Genomic DNA, 23,895 nt, shown 5'->3' on the forward strand with positions numbered 1-23,895 from the left:
GCTAAACTATTATTCATGTAACTCAATGTCAGGTTTGTGAAGATGGCTTAGCAGCTTGGATAAATCTCAGCACTGTCTTGTAAACTCTGGCCGATGGTTTAGCATGTGAAAACCTCACCCTTTGTGTTCTCCTCAAGAGGTTATGATTACACAACCATGCGCTAGTGAAATATATGAATGCAGTCATTGTTTAACACCAGGGGTTTATTACCATCTTCCAGGGTGTGCCTCACTTGACAGAGGCCTGTTGTTACTTGAGATTGGAGGTGGATGGGACCTTCATTGGGACATTTGGAGTCAAAAAAGATTGGACTCCGGTGTCTGCAAGCATCTAATGGACCTTGCATGGGATTGCTACTTGTAATCTTATTGCTTTAGAGGTCTTCAGATTTTGCCTGGGCAGCATTGCGAATTCTTCCTTGCATTTATTTAAAATCCACTTTGAAGCAGATCTCTGCTGGCTTATCCTGATAGACATCCTTTCCTCCTTTTTTTGTCCACCTTTAAACTATGAGTAGGAAGTTGAGCCCTGTGTCATATTTCCTGCTACATGCATACGTACGTACGTCAACTGTTGAGTCTACAGTCAACAGCTACTTGATTTGGATTGATCTTGAAATAAGCTGGACTGAATTGGAGACCACCAAATCCCAGAGTTAGCTTGGGAAATTGGAAAAAAAAGCATTTCTTTTTGTTGCAGAAAACCCCCATAAATGTTCTTACAATACCAGACGTTGAAGTGAAACCCAGAAAGAATTTAATTTTGCCTTGAAGTATAGCCAGTGGGGAAAACAGCACTCCAGAGCCTAAGTGTCATCGAATTCAGGAGCTTACGCCAAAATGGAAACCGGTTCTTCATCCGTGCCATTGTTGCTGGATTTGAGGTTGTCGGGATATGTAGCTTCTCTGTTCAAAGTGGTTTCATAATGCAGACTTTGGATGCAGCCTCCTTTCTAGCAAGAAGTTTGAAATAAAGCAGAGCTTGGAAAGGGGACTAGACCCCATTTCTATGGAACGAGGCATTCGTGGAAGAGCCTTAGAAACCCAAGAAAGCAGCCGTGACCAGGTGACAGAAGCTCCTCCCACAACAAAAGGGGGTGGGGCTTCAATAGCACAGTTGAAGTCCTCCTCTTGATGCCTTTGAAGGCCTCCGGGAGTCCCGGAATGCTCCCTCACCAGGATTTCTTCCTGATCCAGCCGATGCTTGCGACATGAATTCATTGCTCTCTATTTAGTCTGAGACCGAAGGTTCCTTGGGCTCTATGGGACTTTTGCTAAGATTAAATTATGTGATTTTTTTTTAATATAATGATTGCATTCTGTTTGGGAAATTACTGTGGCTTGAAAAATGACTGTATGGCGGGTAATTTTTTCTGAACATCAGTGGCAAAACTCCTGTTTTTTGGCATTTGCTAGATGTAAATCCGGGTGCCTGATGACATCCTTCCTGATTTCCTGCTTTTGGTTAAAATTCCTGCTCAAATTTTGCATTTCTTGTTCTGCCTTTATTTCTTCCCAGCCTGAGTCTGGCTAAGGAGAGGAGAGGAGAGGCGTGTTTTATGTTGCTATCATATGTATTTCTTTCAACAAAACCTGCCTCTCTATAACTTTGCACTTTTTCTCAGATCAGTGTGTAGGTGTGCTATTTTACCTGTTTTCTTTACCAACATGAATCTTTTAAAAAAAACCTTGTTCTTGGGCTGATATCCATGATATATGAATTTTTTAATCATGGTTGTCTGTCTCAAAAGTTAAAAAACAAGTTTACATATCAATTCGGTCCGGTGCAGATGGGTGGTTTTTCTCTCTTTTTTTACTTTTCAGTAATTCGTGATTGGCAGTTGTGATGATAAAGTAGGATGAAAGCAAGGATTGATTGAACAGCTGCAAAAGGTCCCTCCCCTGCATTTATTAGATGAGTGATGAGATGATTATCCCGAATGAACAATAGAGCGGCATAACAGACCCCACTGAGGGGAGAGAGAGTTTGCTTATTCCCAGGGTTTGCCTGATCTTACGTCCTTTTAGTTATCTCAGGATATCTAGGGGGGGACTTAAGTATTCCTAAGAATTTGTAAAGTTGGGAGGGATTCTGGCTTTGGCCAGTCAGTCTGCTACCAGGGATGTTTGCACCATTTCCCAGATTGAGGGTCTTGTGCCCCAAAGACAACTTTCTCTAACATCAAGACCTGCTGTTGAAGTCGTGCCCCGATTGGGATCCGGTTGCCTCCAATATCTCCGTCATGAGATGAGATCAAACCCCCTGAAATTATTACGTCCTGATCCAACTGTCCCTATTTGACAAGCGTCTGTCAAGTGCTGATTATCTCATCTGCTCTTAAGCCATGGGATGCTATGTAGCTGAGATTTTTTTTGAATGTAATCAATGGTAAACTGTAGTTGACATACATCAATACACAAATCTGAAACACGTGTTCATGTTCCCTTCCCTTCTTTTTCACAGTTCTTATAGCACTTTTTAGATCAAAACGTCCTTTTTGAAATGGCCCAAATATGAACATGGTGGACCAGGTTTATTACTGTCAACAGTTGGAGTCAATAAGGAGAGAGAGAAATCTGGAATTTGTGCATGGTGGAATTAGTCTTAAAATACAATATAGCATCATAGTTTAACCTCCTCTTCTATCTTTCTCAGATCACCCTGATGAAATGGCATAAAATCTCCACCCTTCCTCAGTGCTAATAAGTGCCAGGGATCACTAGATCACCTGGGACCAGAAACTGTAATTCCATTCTAAGTCATTGTGATCATAAATTGAGTCATGCAGTGGTAAGCTGTCCCATGCTGCCCTACGTTGAGTCAGGCCATTGTAAGTGCAAATCCAGCTTAGACCATTGTAAGGGTTGGTTTTTTTGCTGGAAATGGCCAGAAAATGTCACAAATAGCAATCATGTGACCCTGGGATGCTGCAAACCAGAGATGTTTAGTCTACCAAAGAGATGACTGAGAGGAAACACAACAGCACTTTCCCAATATCCGGAGTTGGTCCAGGAAGTGGACTTAGAGAACAAAACCAGTGGGTTAAAACTAGAAGGAAGGAAATTGCTGACGGGAAGAGTTTCCTTACTCTGCAGTCTTACCACTCCATGAAATATATATATATATATTTGCTGGAAGCCTACAGACAAGCTGGCTGCTTATTTCCAGAGATCTCTGCTGGACTTTGTGCTGACCAGAGGGTTAAACTCTAAGGCCACTTCCAATACTGGGATTTTATTGCATGGCAGAGATTTATATGATCCTGTTTAGGTGAAGAATTCATAAGGGAGAAACTTTTCTCCTCTCAAAATATTTGAACCAGGGCCAGTCAATGAAACTGAATTGTGGAAAAGCAAGACTAGATAAAAGGAAGCATTTGTTCACTTGGTGCATAAATAATTTATTCTTTCACCGTCCGAGGGTTCAGCCGTCTTCCCAATTGGGACAATGTTCAAAGAATAATGGAATAAATACATAGCACTAAGACAACTTAAAGCTGTGGTCCTTGAGGGCTATATAATCCAGCCAGCCACCGAGGCAGGGGGTTCTCACCAGCAGGTCAACTACGAATAGAAAGAGGCCAGGACATCTATATTCTACGTATGGATTCTCTTCCTTAAATAGGTCCATGGAGGGCAGTGGCTGGAATGTTGGATTAGGACTGGGATAGATTTAAGTTTCCACCATGGAGTTCACCAGACATCTCTAAACATTAGCTCAACATGATCCGCAAGGATAATTATGAAGATATACTTAGAGAGATCTCAACCTCTCGGTCTATTTTACAAATGCATATTATTGCTATTTTAATTTTGTCGTTATTTGCTTGAGTCACATATGATCTAACAGAATAGGGAAAAATAAAAAATGATATGGGAACTTTACCAAAACTAGGTTTCTTTTTTAAAAAATAATAATTAGAAGCCATTTTAGAGCATTATTTAGAATGAGGTAGTCGCTTTTTTCAGCTTCCTAGCATAAAGGAATATTTTGACTCAGGGCGTTTAGTCCAATCCCATCTTCAGATCCATTTGAGGCGTAAAATATAGGTCTGAAATGTTGCTGCATCCCCTTGTTTTCTGTAAATGGGCAAAGCTGAGAGGAATGGTTCCTCTGTGCGTGGTTTGATATTGAAAGCAGGATTCATTCAGGCAATTATATCACCTCTAGAAACCTTGTAGTTGGGTTCATAGCTCACACCTTTGCTAAAATGTGTTTAGGCAGGTTCATTTGGGAGAAGAGTTGCAGGTAACATGTTTTTCTCCAAAGAGACTAAGTTGTTGGCCCAAAAATTAAATCTTCAGGTGTGCTGGACTCCTTGCTATTTAGTAAGAACGTACTCTTGAAATATTTTTTAAGGGTTATTATTTTCAAGATGGAGTAAAAGGGCCATGCTGGTTTTTTTTTCCCCCTTCCATCGTACTATGTATCTTAGTTTGGTTCAGGGAGAGCATTTTAAAATGTAGTTTACAGTTGTACAATGAAACCTTGTAAGTTTTCCATCTGAAATGTTCTCCATTGCCTTCAAATGAAGCCACCATCTGTGTTGTTTTCCCATTCTGCTAAAAGTGAAACAAGTAGGTGTTTGGGTATTTCTGTATTACAACAAGGCCCGTCTTTTTTTGTTGCATTAAATCCATTTGATCGAATTTATCTTGTCTTTGAATCTCACATTTCAAGTGAAATTTGACCTTTTGGTAGCCACCAGTCACCAGGCTTGCTTGCTTTGGCCGAATCCTTGGCTGCAGGGGATCAAGGGGGGGGGGTCTTCTGCCTTTTGTAGCTGGATGATAGAAGCATCGGGAGAAGGCTTGTCTTTAAGAAGACTCAGAAATTGTCAACACACAAGCAAATTTCTTTCTGCAGCTTATTGGCTTGACTGAAAGAAGGTTTATTTTTATACCTGTTTGTCTTTTGGACTCTGTCCCTCCGATGAACTAAAGAAACGTTCAGAGAGGTGATGACAATCAAATTTACATGGACAGAAACAAGACTGAAACTTGATGCGAAAGAGCAACTTGTCATTCAATAAAGTATCAACCGTGAAAAGGGCAACACCTATATTGCAGTTTAAGTAAAATAAACCCTGAAAATTTCCACAAAAGTACATTTTGTGAAAGAATCCATTTCAGAAAACCCCATTGCAATCTCACAATTGTATTTATTGAGAAATATTATATCTTGAGGCAAAGCAATGATGATGGAAAAATTAGTGTGACTGGCAGCTACGACTTGCTGGTATTAAGCAAGTTCTAACACAGGCATCTAATATCGGCTCCTCCTGTTATTCTAAGTAGTTGGAACTATTCCAGTTCTCATTTCAAAACAAAGCATGTAAATGGCATTGGTTCATGATCTGCGACTGTGCGCCATACTCTGCTAGGTATGGGTGGGAGTGGGTGGGTGTGGGTGGGTGGATGGGGAGATTACAGAGACCAAAAAATGCAGTAAGTAAGAAGAGTGCAGTTCTCTGTGCTTTGCTTAAATGGGGGTTTGGATGGAAGCCTCCTCTCGAGGTTTCTCGGCCATCTTCTCCTCTGGAAATCAAGAGGTTATGGTACTTATTTGCTCTTCATTTGTGCATTCGCATCAATCTACGCAGTGGCGTTTCTGGGTTTTTCCTATGTCCTAAACCAGAAGAGACTAAGGATCTCCTGCCATTGAGCTGAACAGGGTTTGATCCGTCTTTGAGTCAGAAGGAAACTGGGTGGGCATGAAATTTGCAGACTTCTTTACCAAATTTATGATGCTTCTATTGTTGGCATCACTGTTGCAATGCTACGTGAGGAAGACTGAGAAACGGGGGGGATGCTGCTTAGGGAATGGTCAGATAATCAATCAGTCAGTCGGAACAGAGCTGGAAGGGACCTTCGAGGTCTTTTAGTGCCTCCTCCTACTCAAGCAGGAGACCCTAGACCTGTGATGATGAACCTATGGCAGGCGTGCCCAAAATGGCACGTGAAGCCATGCCGCCTGGCGTGTGTGCCTTGCCTGTTTGTCTTCTGGGTTTCTGGAGTGCATGTGATGATCAGCTGTCCTTCGTGCATGTGGCAGTGCCAAAAACCAACCTGTACATGAACATCATCCAGCTGATCACAAGGCGCGCATGTGCGCTAGGACCCGGAAGTTCGGCTTTTCTGAAGCACGGCCCCGTCGAGCGAGTGCACATGCGACATTTCCACACAACCTTTTTGGCACTCATTGTATTCCTACAACAAAATGGAATTGGCACATCTAGTCATGTTTCTTGTCTGATTTATCTGGGTAGGCTGACAAAGGATTCTGTAGTGTATCCCGCTGCTTTTCCACCATTTTTTCATTTTAAATAAATTATGATTCATTTTAATAAAGTCAATTCTATGTTTGATTTGGCCTGCATTTCCCGGCCTTCCTAGGCTGGCAAGTGGAGAATGTTTCTATCACATTAGCAGTCGTTTATATCATCCCGCAGCTTAAGTGGCATCAAAGGTCAATTATAAATCCAGTGCATCCCTCAGCTATAAATGCCACGCATTATAGAAAAGTTAATATAGGGTCACATTAAAACTGAAGTTTGTACTTACAGTTTTGGGTTCTAGAACGGCTATTAACCCAGGGACAGAGGTCTGAAAAACCTCGGCCTCAGGAAATTAAGAAGCTTCAAAGGGCTGTTACTCATCTGTTTACTTACTAGAACCAAGGTCATTGTTCTTGACATTAACAATACCTTTTTTTTTCTTTTGTCCTACAGAAATGTACGAATCCAGCAATATAGCTACTTTCCATGGACTGGTCAATAGTTCTAGTTACCACACATTCCTTTTGGATGAGGAACGGAGTAGGCTCTACGTGGGAGCAAAGGACCACATATTTTCTTTCAACCTAGTCAACTTCAAGGACTTTCAAACGGTACTTTTCATCTCTTTTCATCTTTAGATGTCTGGTATGTCGATGGGGGTAAGACGGCCGGTATGGAATGAAGCTGAATGTTGAGCCACTTAGTTACACAAGTCCATTTGCAACATTACAAACACTCATAAAACATTATTTGGCGTAGGTAGAATATGTGAACCCATTCCAAGACTTGCAGAACATGGAAAAGGAGTAGTTTCCTTTCCTCTTCAGTCTTCTACATTGTCTATCACTGTCGTTGGAATTTCACCTACATGAAGTCAAAGGCAGTTTCAATGATTTGGATGAGGGAATAAATGGGGAACTCATCAAATTTGCAGATGACACGAAGCTGGCAGGAATAGCCAACACTCCAGAAGACAGGCTCAAGATACAGAAGGATCTTGACAAACTTGAACATTGGGCACTATCTAATAAAGAAAGAGCCGAGGTGGCGCAGTGGTTAGGGTGCAGTACTGCAGGCCACTTTAGCTGACTGTCATCTGCAGTTCAGCGGTTCAAATCTCACCGGCTCAAGGTTGACTCAGCCTTCCATCCTTCCGAGGTGGGTGAAATGAGAACCCGGACTGTGGGGGCAAGTTGCTGACTCAATTTGCTAAAAAATTTGTAAACCACTTAGAGATGGCTGAAAGCCTTATGAAGCGGTATATAAGTCTAATAAATAAATAAATAAATAAATAAATAATAAAATGAAATTCAGTGGTGAAAAAAGTAAGGTTCTAGATTTAGGCAAGAAAAACAAAATGCACAGGTACAGTATAGGTGGGACCTCACTCAATAGTAGTAACTGTGAGGGGGATCTTGGAGTCCTAGTGGATGACCATTTAAATAGGAGCCAGCTGTGGGCAGCAGCTGCCAAAAAAGCCAACACAGTTCTAGGCTGCATCAACAGAGGGATGGAACCAAGATCACCTGAAGTGTTAATACCACTTTATAAGGCCTTGGTAATAAGTCCACACTTGGAATCCTGCATTCAGTTTTGGTCGCCACGATGTAGAAAAGATGTGGAGACTCTGGAAAGAGTGCAGAGAAGAGCAACCAAGAGGATTAGGGGGCTGGAGACTAAAACATATGAAGAACAGTTGCAGGAACTGGGTATGTCTAGTTTAATGAAAAAGAGGACTAGGGGAGACATGAGAGGAGTGTTTCAATATCTCAGGGGTTGCCCCAAAGACTTGGGGGTGAACCTATTCTCCAAGGTACCCGAGAGTAGAACAAGAAGCAATGGGTGGAAACTAATCAAGGAGAGAAGCAACTTAGAACTGAGGAGAAATTTGCTGACAGTGAGAACAATGAATCAGTGGAACAGAAGTTGCCTCCAGAAGTTGTGAATGCCCCAACACTGGAAGTCTTTAAGAAGAGGTTGGATAGCCATTTGTCTGAAATGGTATAGGGTTTCCTGCCTAGGCAGGGGGGTGGACTAGAAGACCTCCAAGGTCCCTTCCAACTCTGCTATTGTATTGTATAGTTTGGGCAAATGTCCGCTTTGAATAGTATTTTCAGACAGAATTGCAGAATTGGGTTGGTGAGCTGAATTCTTAAAAGTGCATTCAAAGTAATTGAAAGATTAGATGGACCCATGGCCAAATATCCTAACACTTGTAGAGTTGGATTCAAATATCTCAAGAGTGCTGAGAAGACTCGTTCTCTGCGCTCCCCAGAAGGCAAGAGTAGAACTGGTGGGTTAAAACTACGAAGAAGTAGGCTCACCCTAGATGTCAGGAGGAACCTTCTAACTAGTAGGTAGAAATTTGTCAGAGGGAGATGCAACCTGGAACTCAGGAGATTCATCAAAGGAGCAGTTTTCTGGCCAGAGTTGTGAGTGTTCCATCTCTCAAGGTTTTCAAGAGCAGACTGGACAGCTGCCTGCCTGGGATGATGTAAGGGATGCTGCCCTGGGCAGCTCGGAGGTCCCTTCCAGCCTGAGGATTCCATGACTGCCTGAGCTGTCAATCAGTGGAAGAGCCACCACGTGAAGACAAGGGTTTTCCATTGCCAGAGGTCTGCAAATAGGGGCTGCACGGTGTCCTGCTAGGGATGTTCTAGTGGATCCTACACCAAAGTGGAGATTGGGAAAGGTGATGATGTCTAAGCTGACTCTTCCAACTCTACAATTAAAATGCTTCAGCTGAGTTTACTTGGCTGCTGAATCACAAAATTCAAATGGACTCTTTGAATCAAATTGCAGATGGGAATCTACTCTCGGTTGATTCAGGCAAAAAGGATGACAGGACTGTGGACTTCCGTTTTTAACTGTTGAGAAAACAGACACAAAATTTCAAGAGAGAGGAAAGGAACGTTTCATCCACCAGGAGCCTCCATACAGCAGCCTGGGAATCTCACAGATTTAATCTTCCTCTGTCCCTGACATTGGGCACCAGATCAATCGATACACACCCAATCCAGTGAATGGTGATCATTCATCAAATGTTCATAATCCAGTTTGTTCACATACAGAAGGAAAATGCAGATGAGAAAGGCCAGAGACAGTTGAAAGCACTAAATTATATAAAGACAATGAATCTGATTTTATTCTTCATTTTGTCACTTCAGATGCTTCCACCCAGAAGATCAAAGCCATGAATAAATCGTTATAGTTGGAATACTGATGGCAGCAACACAATGGACAATTTTGGATTTGATTGAAAACAGAGATCTAGGTTGAAAGCTAGTAGACGTTTCATTATGAAAGCATGCGTGTAAATAAAACATTAACAATATGCATAACACAACTATATTTTCATGAATCCTCAATCAAGAATTCTTGCTTTAAAACTGGCAAGGTTAGTTCTACTTTGTGTTAATCCACGACCCATTAATTCCTTGCACGATAAAAGATTTTTTTTCCCCAAGTCCTGAGTGGAGATTTGTATTCTCTGAAGATCAATATCCAAGTAAAATTGGCCATTTCCCATTCTCTCAAGAGCAGCCATAAAAGAAATGGGTTATTTATTCGGATGCTCTGTGAGGCTCAGGATGTAATGCAGAAACATCTGGAATCATTAGAGAAACAGACAACTGCTGTAAGTAAAAAAAAAGGGATAAACAATTTAGGGTGAATTCACACATGGACTCCGTTCTCTGTTCACACTTGTGTGGTGGCCCCAGATAGTGAGTGGGTGAAAAAGGTGCTCTGGTTCCTTCCTGAGATACTAAGAAAACCAATTGGGATTGTTGGTCCTTGGCCCAATTTGCAGTTTTTACCCAGTGTGGTCCAAGATGCCTGGACTCCTCCTTCAACACAGCTTCAGGCCTTCCTAAAAATACCAGTATATTTTGTTAGCAATGTCTCCCATCATGAAACCTGCAGCTGCCTTTGCTATCATTTGCCCTAATGACCTTAAATGAACTTCTTCCTGCTTTATCTGCAAATTGATTTAAGATTAAGGTGATAGTCCAACCACGTGGCCCATTTATATTGCATGATGTTGGAATTTGATCATGTTTTATTCTTTGGGCAATTCTAAAAGCTTTTTAGAAGACATTAATAATTAACTAAAAGGGGGTTTGGGGGCTTTTGCACTAGAAGATGAAATTGATTGTTAAGAATTAATCCCAAACATAACCAGAAATGAAATTGTGAATCACTGTAGAAAAATTGGGACAAACCCATGAGGGTAATAACCTCACAGCGTCTTTAATGCAGGAGATAGATAACTTCTAGTTGTTATTGTTATTATTGAATGGCATCTTCCATTATTTCCATGCCCCCTGAGTTTAGGGGACCTGGAGTCCAACAAGCCAGTGAGAGACGCTGGTGCCACAACGGTTTCTTCTTTGTGACGCCCATCCACTCTAACCTTCTGCTTCCCAGATTTGCCAGATTAATTTTTTCCAGAATCTACAATCCAGCTAGAAAGAATTAATTTATCCTCTATTTTTGTTGGTATTTATCATCCATTCACAACTCAGAAATCTCCAGAATATTTAGAAACGACATTTCTAAGTTTTGCTTGATCACTGTGGGTGATCAAGGATGGATGGATGGATGGATGGATGGATGGATGGATGGATGGATGAAGAGGCAGAGAGGGAGAGAGGGAGAGAGAGAAAGAGAGAGAGGCAGTATGTTGTCTATGTATAGAATAGTCCACTTACTTTATTTCTTGCTTGCATAATTTTATATATTGTTTTCCTTTCCTCTTTTATTTTCCTTTACCTGAGTGTACCATATTCTGGCCATCTGCTCTCTAACTATAAATAAAATATTACTGTGGTTGTTAAGGTACCAAGCGTGGTGTGTCATGCATGCCTTTCTTTGTGACATAATGTGTTCAAGGCCATCCAGGAAAACAAGACAATCTTTCATTTAAAATAACACCCCTCTGTTATTCCATCTACCATTTTCTAAGGAAACAATACGATACAATAGCAGAGTTGGAAGGGACCTTGGAGGTCTTCTATTCCAACCCCTTGCTTAGGCAGGAAACCCTATACCATCTCAGACAAATGGATATCCAACATCTTCTTAAAGACTTCCAGTGTTGGAGCATTCACAACTTCTGGAGGCAAGTTGTTCCACTGATTAATTGTTCTAACTGTCAGGAAATGTCTCCTCAGTTCTAAGTTGCTTCTCTCCTTGATTAGTTTCCACCCATTGCTTCTTGTTCTACTCTCAGGTGCCTTGGAGAATAGTTTGACTCCCTCTTATTTGTGGCAGCCCCTGAGATATTGGAAGACTGCTATCATGTCTCCCCTGGTCCTTCTTTCTATTAAACTAGACATTCCCAGTTCCTGCAACCGTTCTTCATATGTTTTAGCCTCCAGTCCCCTAATCATCTTTGTTGCAGAGAAGAGCAACCAAGAGGATTAAGGGACTGGAGACTAAAACCTAGGAAGAACGGTTGCAGGGACTGGGTATCTCTAGTTTAATAGAAAGAAGGACCAGGGGAGACATGATAGCAGTCTTCCACTATCTCAAACAAAAATGGCTCTATCTGTATCTATGTATAGTCGTATAAAAATCCAAATAAAATCCTGCCCAGTAGGATGTGGAGATGAACACGGCAGGCCTATCATGATGAAGCGAGCAAATCCATAAAGGGAGTTCCTTTAGAAAAAGAAATAATCCTAAAGAGAGCGGGCGTTTCCTGGGTTGAGATGACAGCTCTGGATTGCTAAGTGACATGATGCCATTTTGACTTTACCCCCTTAGATTGCTTGGCCCGTGTCTCACAGCCGGCGGGATGAATGCAAGTGGGCTGGAAAAGATGTTCTGGTAAGTAGAAACCTTTATTAAATCTCCCACTTTCTCCTTGGTCAGGCTGCTCAGTATCTTGTGACCTTTTTAAAGCTCTGGTTGCCTTTTTCATAAATAATGTCATGTTGGCTGAAGCTGGGACATCGGTCAAGCTCCATGTTCTCCCCATGTGCTCCCGTGAGGGTAGATTTACATGTAAATGGAGGGAGGGAATGAGCATATAATTGTCCCCTTAGTTAAGAAGACTTGGGAGCGTGACCTGGTTCCTGTAACCCAGCGGAGGCCCTCAATCTGCCGCCTTGGAATAGGGAGGCCTTTGTGAAGTCAATGAGAGTCATTAATGTCAAGAAGCTTTGAAGGCCAATGGGGGGGGGTCTCCCTTGACAAGGACACACGGATGCCTTCCCCATGTTAATTTCCTTCTTCCTATTGTGGTTGAAAACAGGGGGGGGGACATTTATTTTACGCATTCTTTCTCATATCATCACTCTTTCCTCCCCAATCGTTTCAACCCTTCCATTAGATAATACGGGAAATTGTGCGGGCCGTTGGGTGTGATTGTAATGCTGGCAGAGGATAAATAAATAAAGAGATGGAATTCACTGTAATTATACAGAGACTGAGCGCATTCTTTCAAGACAAAGGGAAAATCACTGTGTTTGCAAAGGCAGAAGACAGCCCAGAGCTTGTCCCAAGTGAATCTTTAGAGATGGTTTGGTAAAATATTCATCATAGCAGCTGGCAGAAACCGCTGCCCCCTCTCAAGTCGGAAGTGAACGAGAGTCATTAACCAGAATGGGCTTCAGGATCGGGAGTCCAATGTTTAAGATGACAAAGATGATCTGTCTCCACGGAAAGTAATTGCAAAAATTCCTTGACTAAAGAAGGAAGAAGATCATAAATAATGCAGTGGGCCTGTTTTAAAGATCCTGCTGGGTTAACTTCCAAAGAATAATGGGCCTTAGACTTAAGCCAAGGCAACTGCTTTTCCCCACAAAAGAAGAGGTGATGCCTTTCGTAAGCTCAAGTTTTAAGAATAAAGAAAATGAATTCTTCCTTTTGGCCCCCAAGGGAAAAATGAAAAGTAATATTCAGGAGGCTTTCTCTTTCATTCCCTACCAAGGAGGGAATGGGAAATAGAACCTAAAGAACATTTAAATCAAAATAATGAAGGTATTCTTATGATGACAAGTATTTTGCATGTTTGAATGCCCAGAAGTTAATAAATCACAAATGTTTAGGGGGGGAACTAACATTTTTTTTAAATTTAAATGAAGTGATTGTGAATCCCAGTTATTAACCGTTCTATGCTGAACAACTTCCTCAGCAAGAGCCCTTTGCAGCGGCTCTGTTGCTTATGTGAACTAAATACGAGCAGGGACGACTCATGTCGGGTGGAAGGAGCCCACTGGTGACTTCCGACGTGACCTGAGAGGGAAAGGCAACTCTGCTGGCTAGCAGGCTGTGGTTTCTCTCTGCTGGAGTCCATCAAATGCCTTCCGCATTAACGTCAATCACCGAGTGCCATGAAATGGATATCGTTGGGGATCTAACATTTCAAGGGTTCCCCCCCCCCCCCCAGACACTGATAAATATGGAGGCTCCCTGACGGCACAGCTGGGGGGTTTTTTCTTCGGAAAAGAGAGTTAACAGTTGGGAGGAAATGAAAGTGTGGATGGGCCACTCCGTTTCTCAGATGTCTGTAATCCAACCATTCACCTCTGTGGGAAACGTTATCCGGTGTGCTGAGTTGGGTTGTGCTGGGGACGTGTTAAGAACATTTGAGTCATTGATTTGATTCTATTTGAGCCACATTTCTGATCTGATTCATAAAAACTGATCCCACCTGATCTAGGTGCTTGAATCAGATCAGTCCAAGAGAAAGAAATGTTTCTGGCCCAGTGGTGGGTTCCTACAGGTTCAGACCAGCAGCAGCGCCTGCCAGAACCCAGCCCTCTTCTGGCCACGCAGAAAAAGGGCCCCCAAATCCTTCCACGGGATTTGATGTTGGACGGGCACTGGAGAGATCTGGGTTCTGGTCCCCTATCGACCCATGAGTGATCTTTGGCCGGTCCCTCTCTCTAAGCCCACGCTACTCTTGGCAAAATAGCCAGCAAACATACCTAATACCTCCTATTTTCTCCATACTTTCAGCCTTGTGAGTTGACTGCAACAGAATATCTATACCTGAATTAATATTGGAAAAACCATGTATGCATAATGTTCAAAATGCATAGGTTTCAACTCATGAGATCCTGTCTTATTTATAGAGAAGTGGCCAAGCTCTGTTGCATCTACGGTGGCTTTTCTTCCTATGCTTGGTGGGTCTGTGTGAGGGTGCAGGTGGGCACCCATGTAAACACCCTTGTAATTGGCCATTCAGGGATGAAGAATTTGGGGTGCTTTGGCACTGATCACCTTGTACATCATGCATACAAAAGCTGTTTTATGCATATTTATATTCTGCCCTCCAATTTAATAGTCCTCAGAGTTGGTCATCATTCATAATTCATCACACTCACACACACACACCAAACACACACCTAACACCAACCTGCGCCAATCCCAGCCCCCCTGGGCCCCTGGGCTTTCTTGTGCTTTCTTGCAAGGGAAACAAGGGGAGCAGCGTCTTTCTTTCACTGGGAATTAGAAGCCAGGTGATCTTAATGCTTTTCCCTGGGAGGGAAGGGGGAAGCGGTTTGTGGGGAAAGCCAAGATGTTTACCTTTGCCGTCTCTCAGTCTTTGTTTCCCATCTTTGCAGACTCTGCTTCCAAAATAAAACGAGACCAAATAACTCAGCGGCGGCCCCCGCCCTTTAATCCACTGTAAATTAAGAATCTTTCATCTCTTTGGATCTACGTCTGCCCTTGGTTGCCAAAATCCTCATGGTTCACTAATGTCCCCCCAGATACGTAGAACAGACATTTGGATCTGAGATGACTGGATTCCTTCATGGAACATTTATAAATATCGCTTTATAACAACTGTTTGCAGTATCGATTAGGGCTCTTCAGATGATGGATGCTCAGATGGATTTAGGAAATCAACCTTCAGCCAACTTTTATTTGTGTGTGTGTGTGTGTGTGTGTGTGTGTGTGTGTCTTTGTATTAAAGTTATTAAAGTCTTGAAGGCCTTTTTTTTAAAAAAAAATGATAAAATCCATTCCTGCTTCACCAATACCCGTGGACTGGTTCGTTTCTAAGGCTGTCGGTGGAGGCTCTTGTCTGAACGGGATGCCAGGGAAATGACTATAATTGTTCCTTCCATTAAGTCAGCCCTGGTTTAGTGCCAGCCTTCTTAATCCCTAAAATGTGCCAAGCTCAGAATGTCATATCTCGATGCCAGCATGAGAAGCTACAGTCTTCTGTCCCACCTTAAATAATAAGATTCATCGCGAAATTCAATATCAGGATTGCAGCTTCTTTCCGTGTTGGAAGAGAAAAACAGAGAAATATAAAAGACGCCCAACAGTCCGTGCTTCATCCTGGGAAGGATCAGTGCAGCTGTAGTGACCCACTCAGGGTTTCTGTCCAGAACAATTATAACAGGTTAAAGTGTTCAAACTGTGCCTGGGGGGTTTAACTTTGCTTGCTCAAGAAAATGAACTGTTACAGAAGGATGTTTACATAATAGGAGGCTGACACAGCCTGCAAAGAAGTTGAAATAGATACAAGAGAGACGCGTAAGAGAGTAAGGACTACTTCTACCATATAGGATGACAGGCACCATAACTATACATGGGTTGTGCAGATTATCTAAGACTCAGTTCAAGTTTTCGACTCTGTTTAAGTATAAAGTAAAAATTATCCATGTGCCAAAACTCCAGTGGACCTTCAAACATCTTTCAGTTCAGGATATCAAAGTGATTACCTTTGCGATGTCATGGCAACCCCTAATCCCATGTCAACCTCTACCACAAGACATGTTGGTGGGGATAATTCTCCTTCGTGAGACCCCCGTTCCTCTTGGATCCCGCCTGCCTTTGTGTGAGAAGATCTAAGCACAGATGGAGCACCGGCCAAGGTGGGGTGAGATCATCCTTTGTTTGACAGTCATGTAGACCGAAGGGAAAGTGCCCCATATACCCTTTTTGGTGACTGGCTTGTGCAACAAGAATCCTGGGCTACAGGATCCAGCTTCATGGATGCTTCAGAGACGACATGGTCTCCAGCACGTTGAATGCCCTTGTTGGCCTTAAGTTCATGTGTGCACTTCGGCAGAAGGAGGCTTCCAGCGAGATAAGACGCTGATGCTTTTATTTATCTCATTCGGCGTGATTCACACGCAGGGCAGGGCCTCAAGGCCAACGTCTCCTGATGTGAACATGATGCAGGTCTCCAAAGTGAGAGCTATAATTTTGTACTATTAGAGCCAGAGGTACGTGTCTACTCAAAAGTAAATCCCATTGATTTTGCAAAGGTTACTCCACTCTTCTGAAGTCAGGTGGTGTCTCAGAAAGTAACTTTTAACTTTTAAAAGCCTTGGTTGTTGTACTGTGAAGAAAAGAACATGTTTACATCTATGCGAGTAAAGGGTTAGTTGATGCTCTTTCCATCTTGAGGCCAAGTCAGCTCATCTCTGTTGCAACCAAACCCACCTCTGCTTCCGGCCTCACTTTGTCTCTTCTGGATTAACTGATTTCCACAGCTTTGGAACCTCTGAGGACCGCTTGAAAAAGCAACTTGGCAACTCTTCTTTAAACAAATGTGACTCCATGCCAGATTTTAATTGAAGGGAGAAACTTTAAACTTCCTTCTATTAAGGTGTTTCATTCTAAATTTTCCTGTGGGAAAATAAGGAAAGGCAAAACCAGAGTTGCCTTAAACATTCTGCGGTTGTGTAGGGAAGTCTATGCGAGCTCATTGTGGCGCTTCTGTGGGGTATTTGTGAAAACATATAGAGATTGCTAAGCAACTGCTTCACAGAGACCCACAATCTGTTGCTCTCTTTCAACACTTTGTGTTCCCCCCTCCCTTCTGGAGGGCTGAGAACTTTGAAGTGCATTGATTGCAAATGGCTGCATTTGGAAACCTTTCCCAGATTTGTAGAAACCACCTTGGGGTTAAAAGTACTGGCTCATTGATGCAAAATCTGAGGGGTTTATAAACCTGGCCAGGCTGGCAAAAACTACCTTATGTACTTTGCCAGGAGAATCCGGCATGAACGCAGCGTCAGGCATGATCCAAGACGAACATGCGAGGAGACAAGGGAGAAGTTAAAGCAAACCCATCGTGTTCTGTAGAGTAGGCTGCGGAATTGTACTTAATGATGCCATGTCTACGTAATATCAAGATGATTTTCATGATGATGATGATGATGATGATGACTATCCAACTTTTGGTGATTCTCTGGGCCAGGTGGTCTCTCCACATCTTCTGATCTTGCGTCCTTGAGTCATTCTGTTCTCTCTGGCCGCTGTTGGCCTTGGTGGTATCAACTTTCATGAGACCACACCCAAAGGGGGCTGCAACATATATGTCTTCTTCGTTTGGGGAAGTGGAAGAGAGGGGGAGAATGGGTTTTTCTTTTCTTTTTAATCTTTGGCGTGGAGGTGGAATTTGTCTAAGTGCCCCTCTCTACCTGACACCTTTTCACCAGAAATCAGGACCTGTCTTGTCCCGTCTCACAAAATTAGTTGTATTCCTTTACTGACATCTATTTCTGAGTCAGCTACAGGCATGTTTGAATGCAGGGAACTATTGTTGTTTTCGGCTTAGATGACTTTTAAAGGCAGGTTGCTTGTTGACAGATTGGGGCTCTTCCTCGCCCTTCCTGCTAATCGCTGTTTCGGTGTGAGAGATTATTCCGCAGGGGCCCCTTTTAACGAGGCTTTTAGTGGAAGGGAAGAGAATTGTGGCTTGGCTTCAAATGGCTGTTTAGAGATTAGAGGGTAGAAAAGTACCAGTGATATGGAAGTGGATTAGGTGACCTTGTGTACAGACCCATTAGCTAGGTCACTTAACGGAGACCCGTGTCTGGTGGACGTTGACCCAAACATTGTGCTATTCGCCTAGCAAAAGCTCGTCTGATGCCCCATGTCAACACTCATACACAAGGCCAAGTTTCTTTTCAAGGGCCAAACTTTAGGTCAAGTTGCTCCTTGCGTTCATCTAAGATTTGGGCAATCGTGGCTTATTAAATGAACCTAATTATCTGGATTCAATATAATAAGCCAAAATATCAGTTATTATTCCTTTCAGGAACTGCATTTATGTGCCTTCTTATAGTTTAATTTCTTTGGTTTCAATAGGAATCTCTCTCTAGAGAATGTGCGTCACAGTTGAGGTTACAGACAATTTCTAACTTTGTGACATGAGGCTCAGTTAAGCTCCTTTGATTCATCTGTTCATTGAAATGTTGGACATCAGGGTTATAAATTGTTATCTCTGTTATGTAAGCCTTTATGGATTACCTCCTGTATATATTTTTCTGTTCCTCCCTTTATCTGAGAGAATTTAAAACGGACAGGGTCTTGTATGATGCTGAGGAAGAAAAATGTTCTCATAAGCTCTTTTCTGTCAAGAAGTCAGGAAGATAAAGTCAGGAGTGACTTTGCTCAGGGGAGAGAGGGGGGGAGGGAGCTCAGCACTTAAAATGAGAGGTGTCAGACTCCAAAAATACCTCCTCAAGTGTCCCTCCCCCCACATCAGCTTCACTCCCAAAATTCCCAGGAGCTTCTGTGAGGCAAGGAGGAAGTTCTGAGCTCTGTGACTTCCTCTTCCACAGCCTCCAGTGGGTGCAATGTGCTTCCCCAGAGCGCTTGAGAATGTATGAGAATCCTGCCCATCTCAGCTCTTCACCTTTCTGGAGACTCTCCCCGTCCTCCTTGCCCATAAATGAATCCTTTCTCCTCGTCTCAGGCACTTTTTTTCTGCTTCTTTGGGAAAAATTCCTCCAATATATTTAGTCAGCTCTAAATGTACACTTTTAAGAGCCTGATGCTGGGAAAGATGGAAGGCGAAAGAAGAAGAAGGAGACAGCAGAGAAGGAGGTGGCTGGATGGAGTCACCGAAGCAGTCAGCGTGAGCTTAAATGGACTCCAGAGGATGGTAGAAGGACAGGAAGGCCTGGAGGAACATTGTCCATGGGGTCGCAATGGGTCCGATATGACTTCGCAACTAACAATAACAAATGTACGCTGTGAAAGTTGCCATATACTTACTGAATCTATTATTTGGGATTTGGCCTATGATTTTACGAGGCTGATTCTTGGGCAGTTTTAAGGTACTGTGTTCTTGGGTAGTTGTGTTCTTGTTTATTTTAATTTCTTATGAAATATTGATTACTGTTGACATTTTAGCATCATTTGATGACATTTCAACTGTCCAGCATCCTTTAATTTCAGCTGGAAGGAGGCAAATTCACCCATCCATCCATCCATCCATCCATCCATCTATCCATCTATCATATCTATCTATCTATCTATCTATCTATCTATCTATCTATCTATCTATCTATCCATCCATCCATCCATCCATCCATCCATCTAGCTACCATCTATATCTATCTATCATCTATCCATCCATCTATCTGTCCATCTTTCTAGTGGTGTATTAATTTATCCTCAAAGATAACAACACTCTTGAATTGAGTCATCCCTTTATAACCAATTATTTAACAATCATTTGAAGTTACAAATCACGTAAACCTATCCTTGAAGTCGCAATTGCCGCAGACACCTCATGCGGTTATGAGGTTACATTTCAGGTGCTTGGAAGGCAGCTGGCATTTATGAGTGGCTGCAGCATCCCTCAGTTGCACGACTGTGATAGTTTGAAGGGCCCTCGCTCAAAACCAGCGTGGTGTCAGGTGTCCCTGCATTTCCAAATTCTGTGCTTGGGTTGCCCATTGGAGGTCTGCATCTCTGTGCATACTCATTGCCCTTTGGGCCAGCATTTCGCATACTTCACCCTCTCCGTCCCTGGTTTTCCCATTAAGGACAAATATCCTCTCTCCTTGAGGGAAAGGCAGCAGCAGTTGGGAAAACCCAGTTTGAGACAGGCTGAACCGTTCCAGGCTGACGGCCAAGAACATGAGTGGGTACTTTGCACCAAAGCCGACATGCCTTGTCCTGAGTATTGAGAATAATTTTGAATGCCAAATTTCACAGCTAAGACATGCCTCAGATATTAGCGTGGCAGTGTTTGATGGAGGGAAAAGACGAATGCTAATAAATTGGCAGAGCCTTGGAAATATCTTAATGAAATCTCTGCCTACTAGGTGGCTTTCTTATACCACTTGGCAATCACGTAACATACGCAAATTTAATTAGGTTTAATACCCACCTGCATTTAAAGGGTTATTATAGCCGTGTAGTTTGATCTCTGCTTCCCGGTGAATATGACTGTTGGATCACTAGATGGATAGAGTGGCTATTAAAAAAAACATGATTTGGCAACTCAAGTTAAAGTTGACTTAACTGACACTTCCTTTCAATCAAATCCTCTAACTGAACTACTGAATCAACTTCTTTCATTGAATGAAACTGAATTGGGAGCTTGCCAATTGATTACTAAATTTTATAATTTCTATAGGTGAATCCTTTTCACAGAACAGGAAGTGGAGAAAGATCTTTCATCAATTTACTCCACAACAATTTATATTGCAATACTTAGGATCTTTGTCTTATTCTTTTAAGATAAATCTTAAAACTAGTGCTATGTAACTACCGTGCAATCATTCACAAATTCAATTCCTGGTGGAAAGTTTGAATGCCACAGAATAGGATCGGGCTACGTGCATCTGATGATTCCTAAGAAGGATGAAACCAGATAAGTACTAACCCTGGCAGAAAATATAACAGACAGAGACTCTCTAAAGATAGTGAATGTATTCCCCTTCCCAACTGGGGCAGAAGTCATGATCGTATAAAACCTCAAACATGGAGACATGACAATAACTCAATGTCTATCTCTCCCTCCTGCACCTTAAGGAAAGTTGGATTCTTTATAAACATTATGTTCAATCAGATATGCAGAAGCTGGATATTTGCAATGCAAATTTGCATTTTCCAACCAGATTGCCCTCTAGATACGTAGAACGGATTTCACATCCAGAATCCCAGAACTGGCCACTCTAGCAAGGGAATCCTGGGAGCTGGTCTACCCAACTAGAAAGCAACCACATTGTACAAGGCTGGGACTGTTCTTGTACCTCAAGTCAGTTAAAGCCATTTCCATCCTTATAAATTAAAAAAAAACCTTAATAAACACAAAATCACCTGGTTGGTCGAAAGTGAAATGTTGGTGAGACATTTGTGCATTGTCATTTATAGGAATATTTGTACTCGGGTATTATTGGAGATGCTCATAAGCGACAACGTATACAGGCTCTGTAAAAGTCTGCCTTAACCGAAACTGAACTCCCGCCCACGTTGAGTTTGGTTTCCCCAGGCCATGCAAAGGATCTCCTGGTCAATCGCATTGGGGTGAATTGATCTGTACTGTATTGGCTAGGAAGTGGGGGAAATGCCCCTTTGAACAGATTATCACGGGGGGGGGGAGGGGAAACAGTGGCCATAACTTTTTTTCTTCAGTTACCCTCTGAATGCCGTCCTTCAGCTCCATAAAAGCATTGTCTAAAGGAGCCACAGCTATTATCTTTGGCTGTTATCTGGCTCCAGTAGAGCTGAAAGTTTAAGGGAAAATTCCCCATCAGCTGGGAATCACAGGAAAGCTATTTCATCCATGAGAGGTTGAACGGAAGCTTTCAGTAGTAAATAAATACATTTAATAGTGGAAAGTTTGATCCTCTTACCAGCCCCTCTCAGGGCCCTTTCATTCCTATAATCCATAGCTAAAACAGGGTGCATTGTAAAGGGGAGATGTATTTTGGGTGGAGATGCATATTTTGCTGTCAAATGCGGTGGTGTTGGCATTAACCCAGCCCAAACTGTTGACAGTAATAGAAGAGCGTTGATGGACATATCTAGCCAGGGGGAGGGGCATTCACATGCCGCCTAACGCTGTTTGTAGTGTGCTTGACCTGGTGGTAGCTATGGAAATGGAAGGAGCCTGTGAATCACCACCTAAGAATTGGAAAGGCAGACTAGAAGCAGGTGGAATTACTGTAGATTTCAGCCTCCAGGAATGGGGGAAGAATGCAGGTACCAAACCAGACACCACTGAGGACCCTTTGAAAAACAAACCTTGTAAATATCTGTGTTGTCTCTTTTGGGTCGAGCTGTACAGCTGGTGTCTTGAAGGCAGATCCGGGCAATGCACTAATAAGAAAGGCACTTTGCCAGTGCCTTGTTTTCTGGGATGTCTGGTTTTCCCAACTTCCAAAACTTGGTTTTACCAGATCAGGTCAGGTAGGACCTTGGTGATGGCTTATTTTTTAAAGAAGTCTACGTCTTTCGTTACTGTTCTTAATTGTATCTTTAATTGATTTAATAACATGCTCCCCTACACAGATCACAGTGTGGGTAACTTATTTTTTCTAAAGGCCTCCAGAAAGAGATGAAAAATAATAAATCAATGACATGTAAGCAGAATACCATACAGGGAATGCAAACTCTGTTATTCCCGCCTCAATAAAATCAGAGAGAGTACAGAACTGGGAAGGTCATTAAAATATCTGGCAGAAGAGGCAAAACCGATGTCGTTCCATGCCTTGAACCTCCTTTTTCTGGTTGCCATCGGTGTCACTTCAGAGGAAGCCCACAAAGGTCCGATATCTGAGGAAGGAGGCCTTTGCTGCAATTTCTTTACTTGAGAACAATCTATTTCTGCCTTTATGTAGTTTTGGGGTTTGGAGCGAAGATGCCAAAAGGAAGCCTCTCAACCTGATTTGCAGATGTGCGGGTTTTCATTTTACTTTCTTTGGGAAATATATGAATGTATGAATGTATCGAAACCCTCAATTTACCTTACCTGTCAACGGATGTAGAGAGAGCTCTGTATGAAATGCTTGTTCTATGAGCTCTCATTCTCCTATGGAAATCCCCTCTGACCGGACATTTCTCCAGTAAGAGACTGGAACCTTACCCAATTGATTGAGGAAGAGTTGGCTCAAACTGTGGGTCTTCTAGAAGCCTTCGAGTCTTCTGTGTTTGTGTGCTTGAGGAACGTCATGCTGGGTATTGGGCTGTCAATTTTTCTTAAGAGTCTAAAAGTGCCAAGGACGTGATGGGGTCTAAGAATCCCCTGTTCATTAGTCAATAAGAAATTCCCTTTCAAAATATCTTATGTTACCATAGATGCAAATGTTCCTTTTTATATTGTTTTATTTCAGGGAATAGTTTTTTTTAAATTCAACTTGAGTTTTGTGGAAAGGGGATATGACAGGGCCTCCAAATGTATTAAGTAGTAAAATATTAAATTACAATATTAGAAATGAATATGAACCACCTTTTTGATATAGAAGGCCACCCGATTCAAAATTGCTCTGGGTGACTAATGTAACTGAAAGAGAAGAGAAAGCAATTAAAGTTTTGTGTTGCCCTTCTTGTTGTTTTGCCTCTGCAGAAAGAGTGCGCTAACTTCATCAAGGTGCTGAAAGCTTACAACCAGACCCATTTGTACGTCTGTGGAACTGGAGCTTTCCATCCTATGTGCACCTACATTGAAGTTGGAGGACATCCTGAGGTAAGAGGGACACCTAAATTCAGTCTTTTTTTCCCCAAGTCATTTGTTTTAGACCTGATTTTGATTAATGACCGGCAAAGGTACAATCTGTTTCATTGTTATTGACTCTACCAGAGTGCAATCATGGTGGAAATGCTGAATCAGGACTGGAAACACTCATCTTTGAACCTTCAAGCATGGAAGCTCATAATGCCTATTTCATCAATATAATTT

At 42.3% G+C, this 23,895-nt stretch overlaps 1 protein-coding gene across 1 annotated transcript in view; it reads left to right on the forward strand.

Moving 5' to 3' along the window:
- The window catches only part of SEMA3A (semaphorin 3A), a 118,614-nt gene that overhangs the window by 37,813 nt on the left and 56,906 nt on the right, over positions 1–23,895 (forward strand). Inside the window, exons 2-4 of the mRNA XM_087722428.1 lie at positions 6,732–6,889; positions 12,048–12,110; positions 23,563–23,682. Coding sequence (XP_087578554.1) covers positions 6,732–6,889; positions 12,048–12,110; positions 23,563–23,682 — 341 coding nt within the window. The remainder of the gene's footprint in view (positions 1–6,731; positions 6,890–12,047; positions 12,111–23,562; positions 23,683–23,895) is intronic.

This window comes from Thamnophis sirtalis, unplaced genomic scaffold, assembly GCF_051295495.1.
Source record: "Thamnophis sirtalis isolate CommonGarterSnake01/CBP01778 unplaced genomic scaffold, rThaSir2_p1.2 scaffold_9, whole genome shotgun sequence".
Taxonomy (NCBI): Eukaryota; Metazoa; Chordata; class Lepidosauria; order Squamata; family Natricidae; genus Thamnophis; species Thamnophis sirtalis.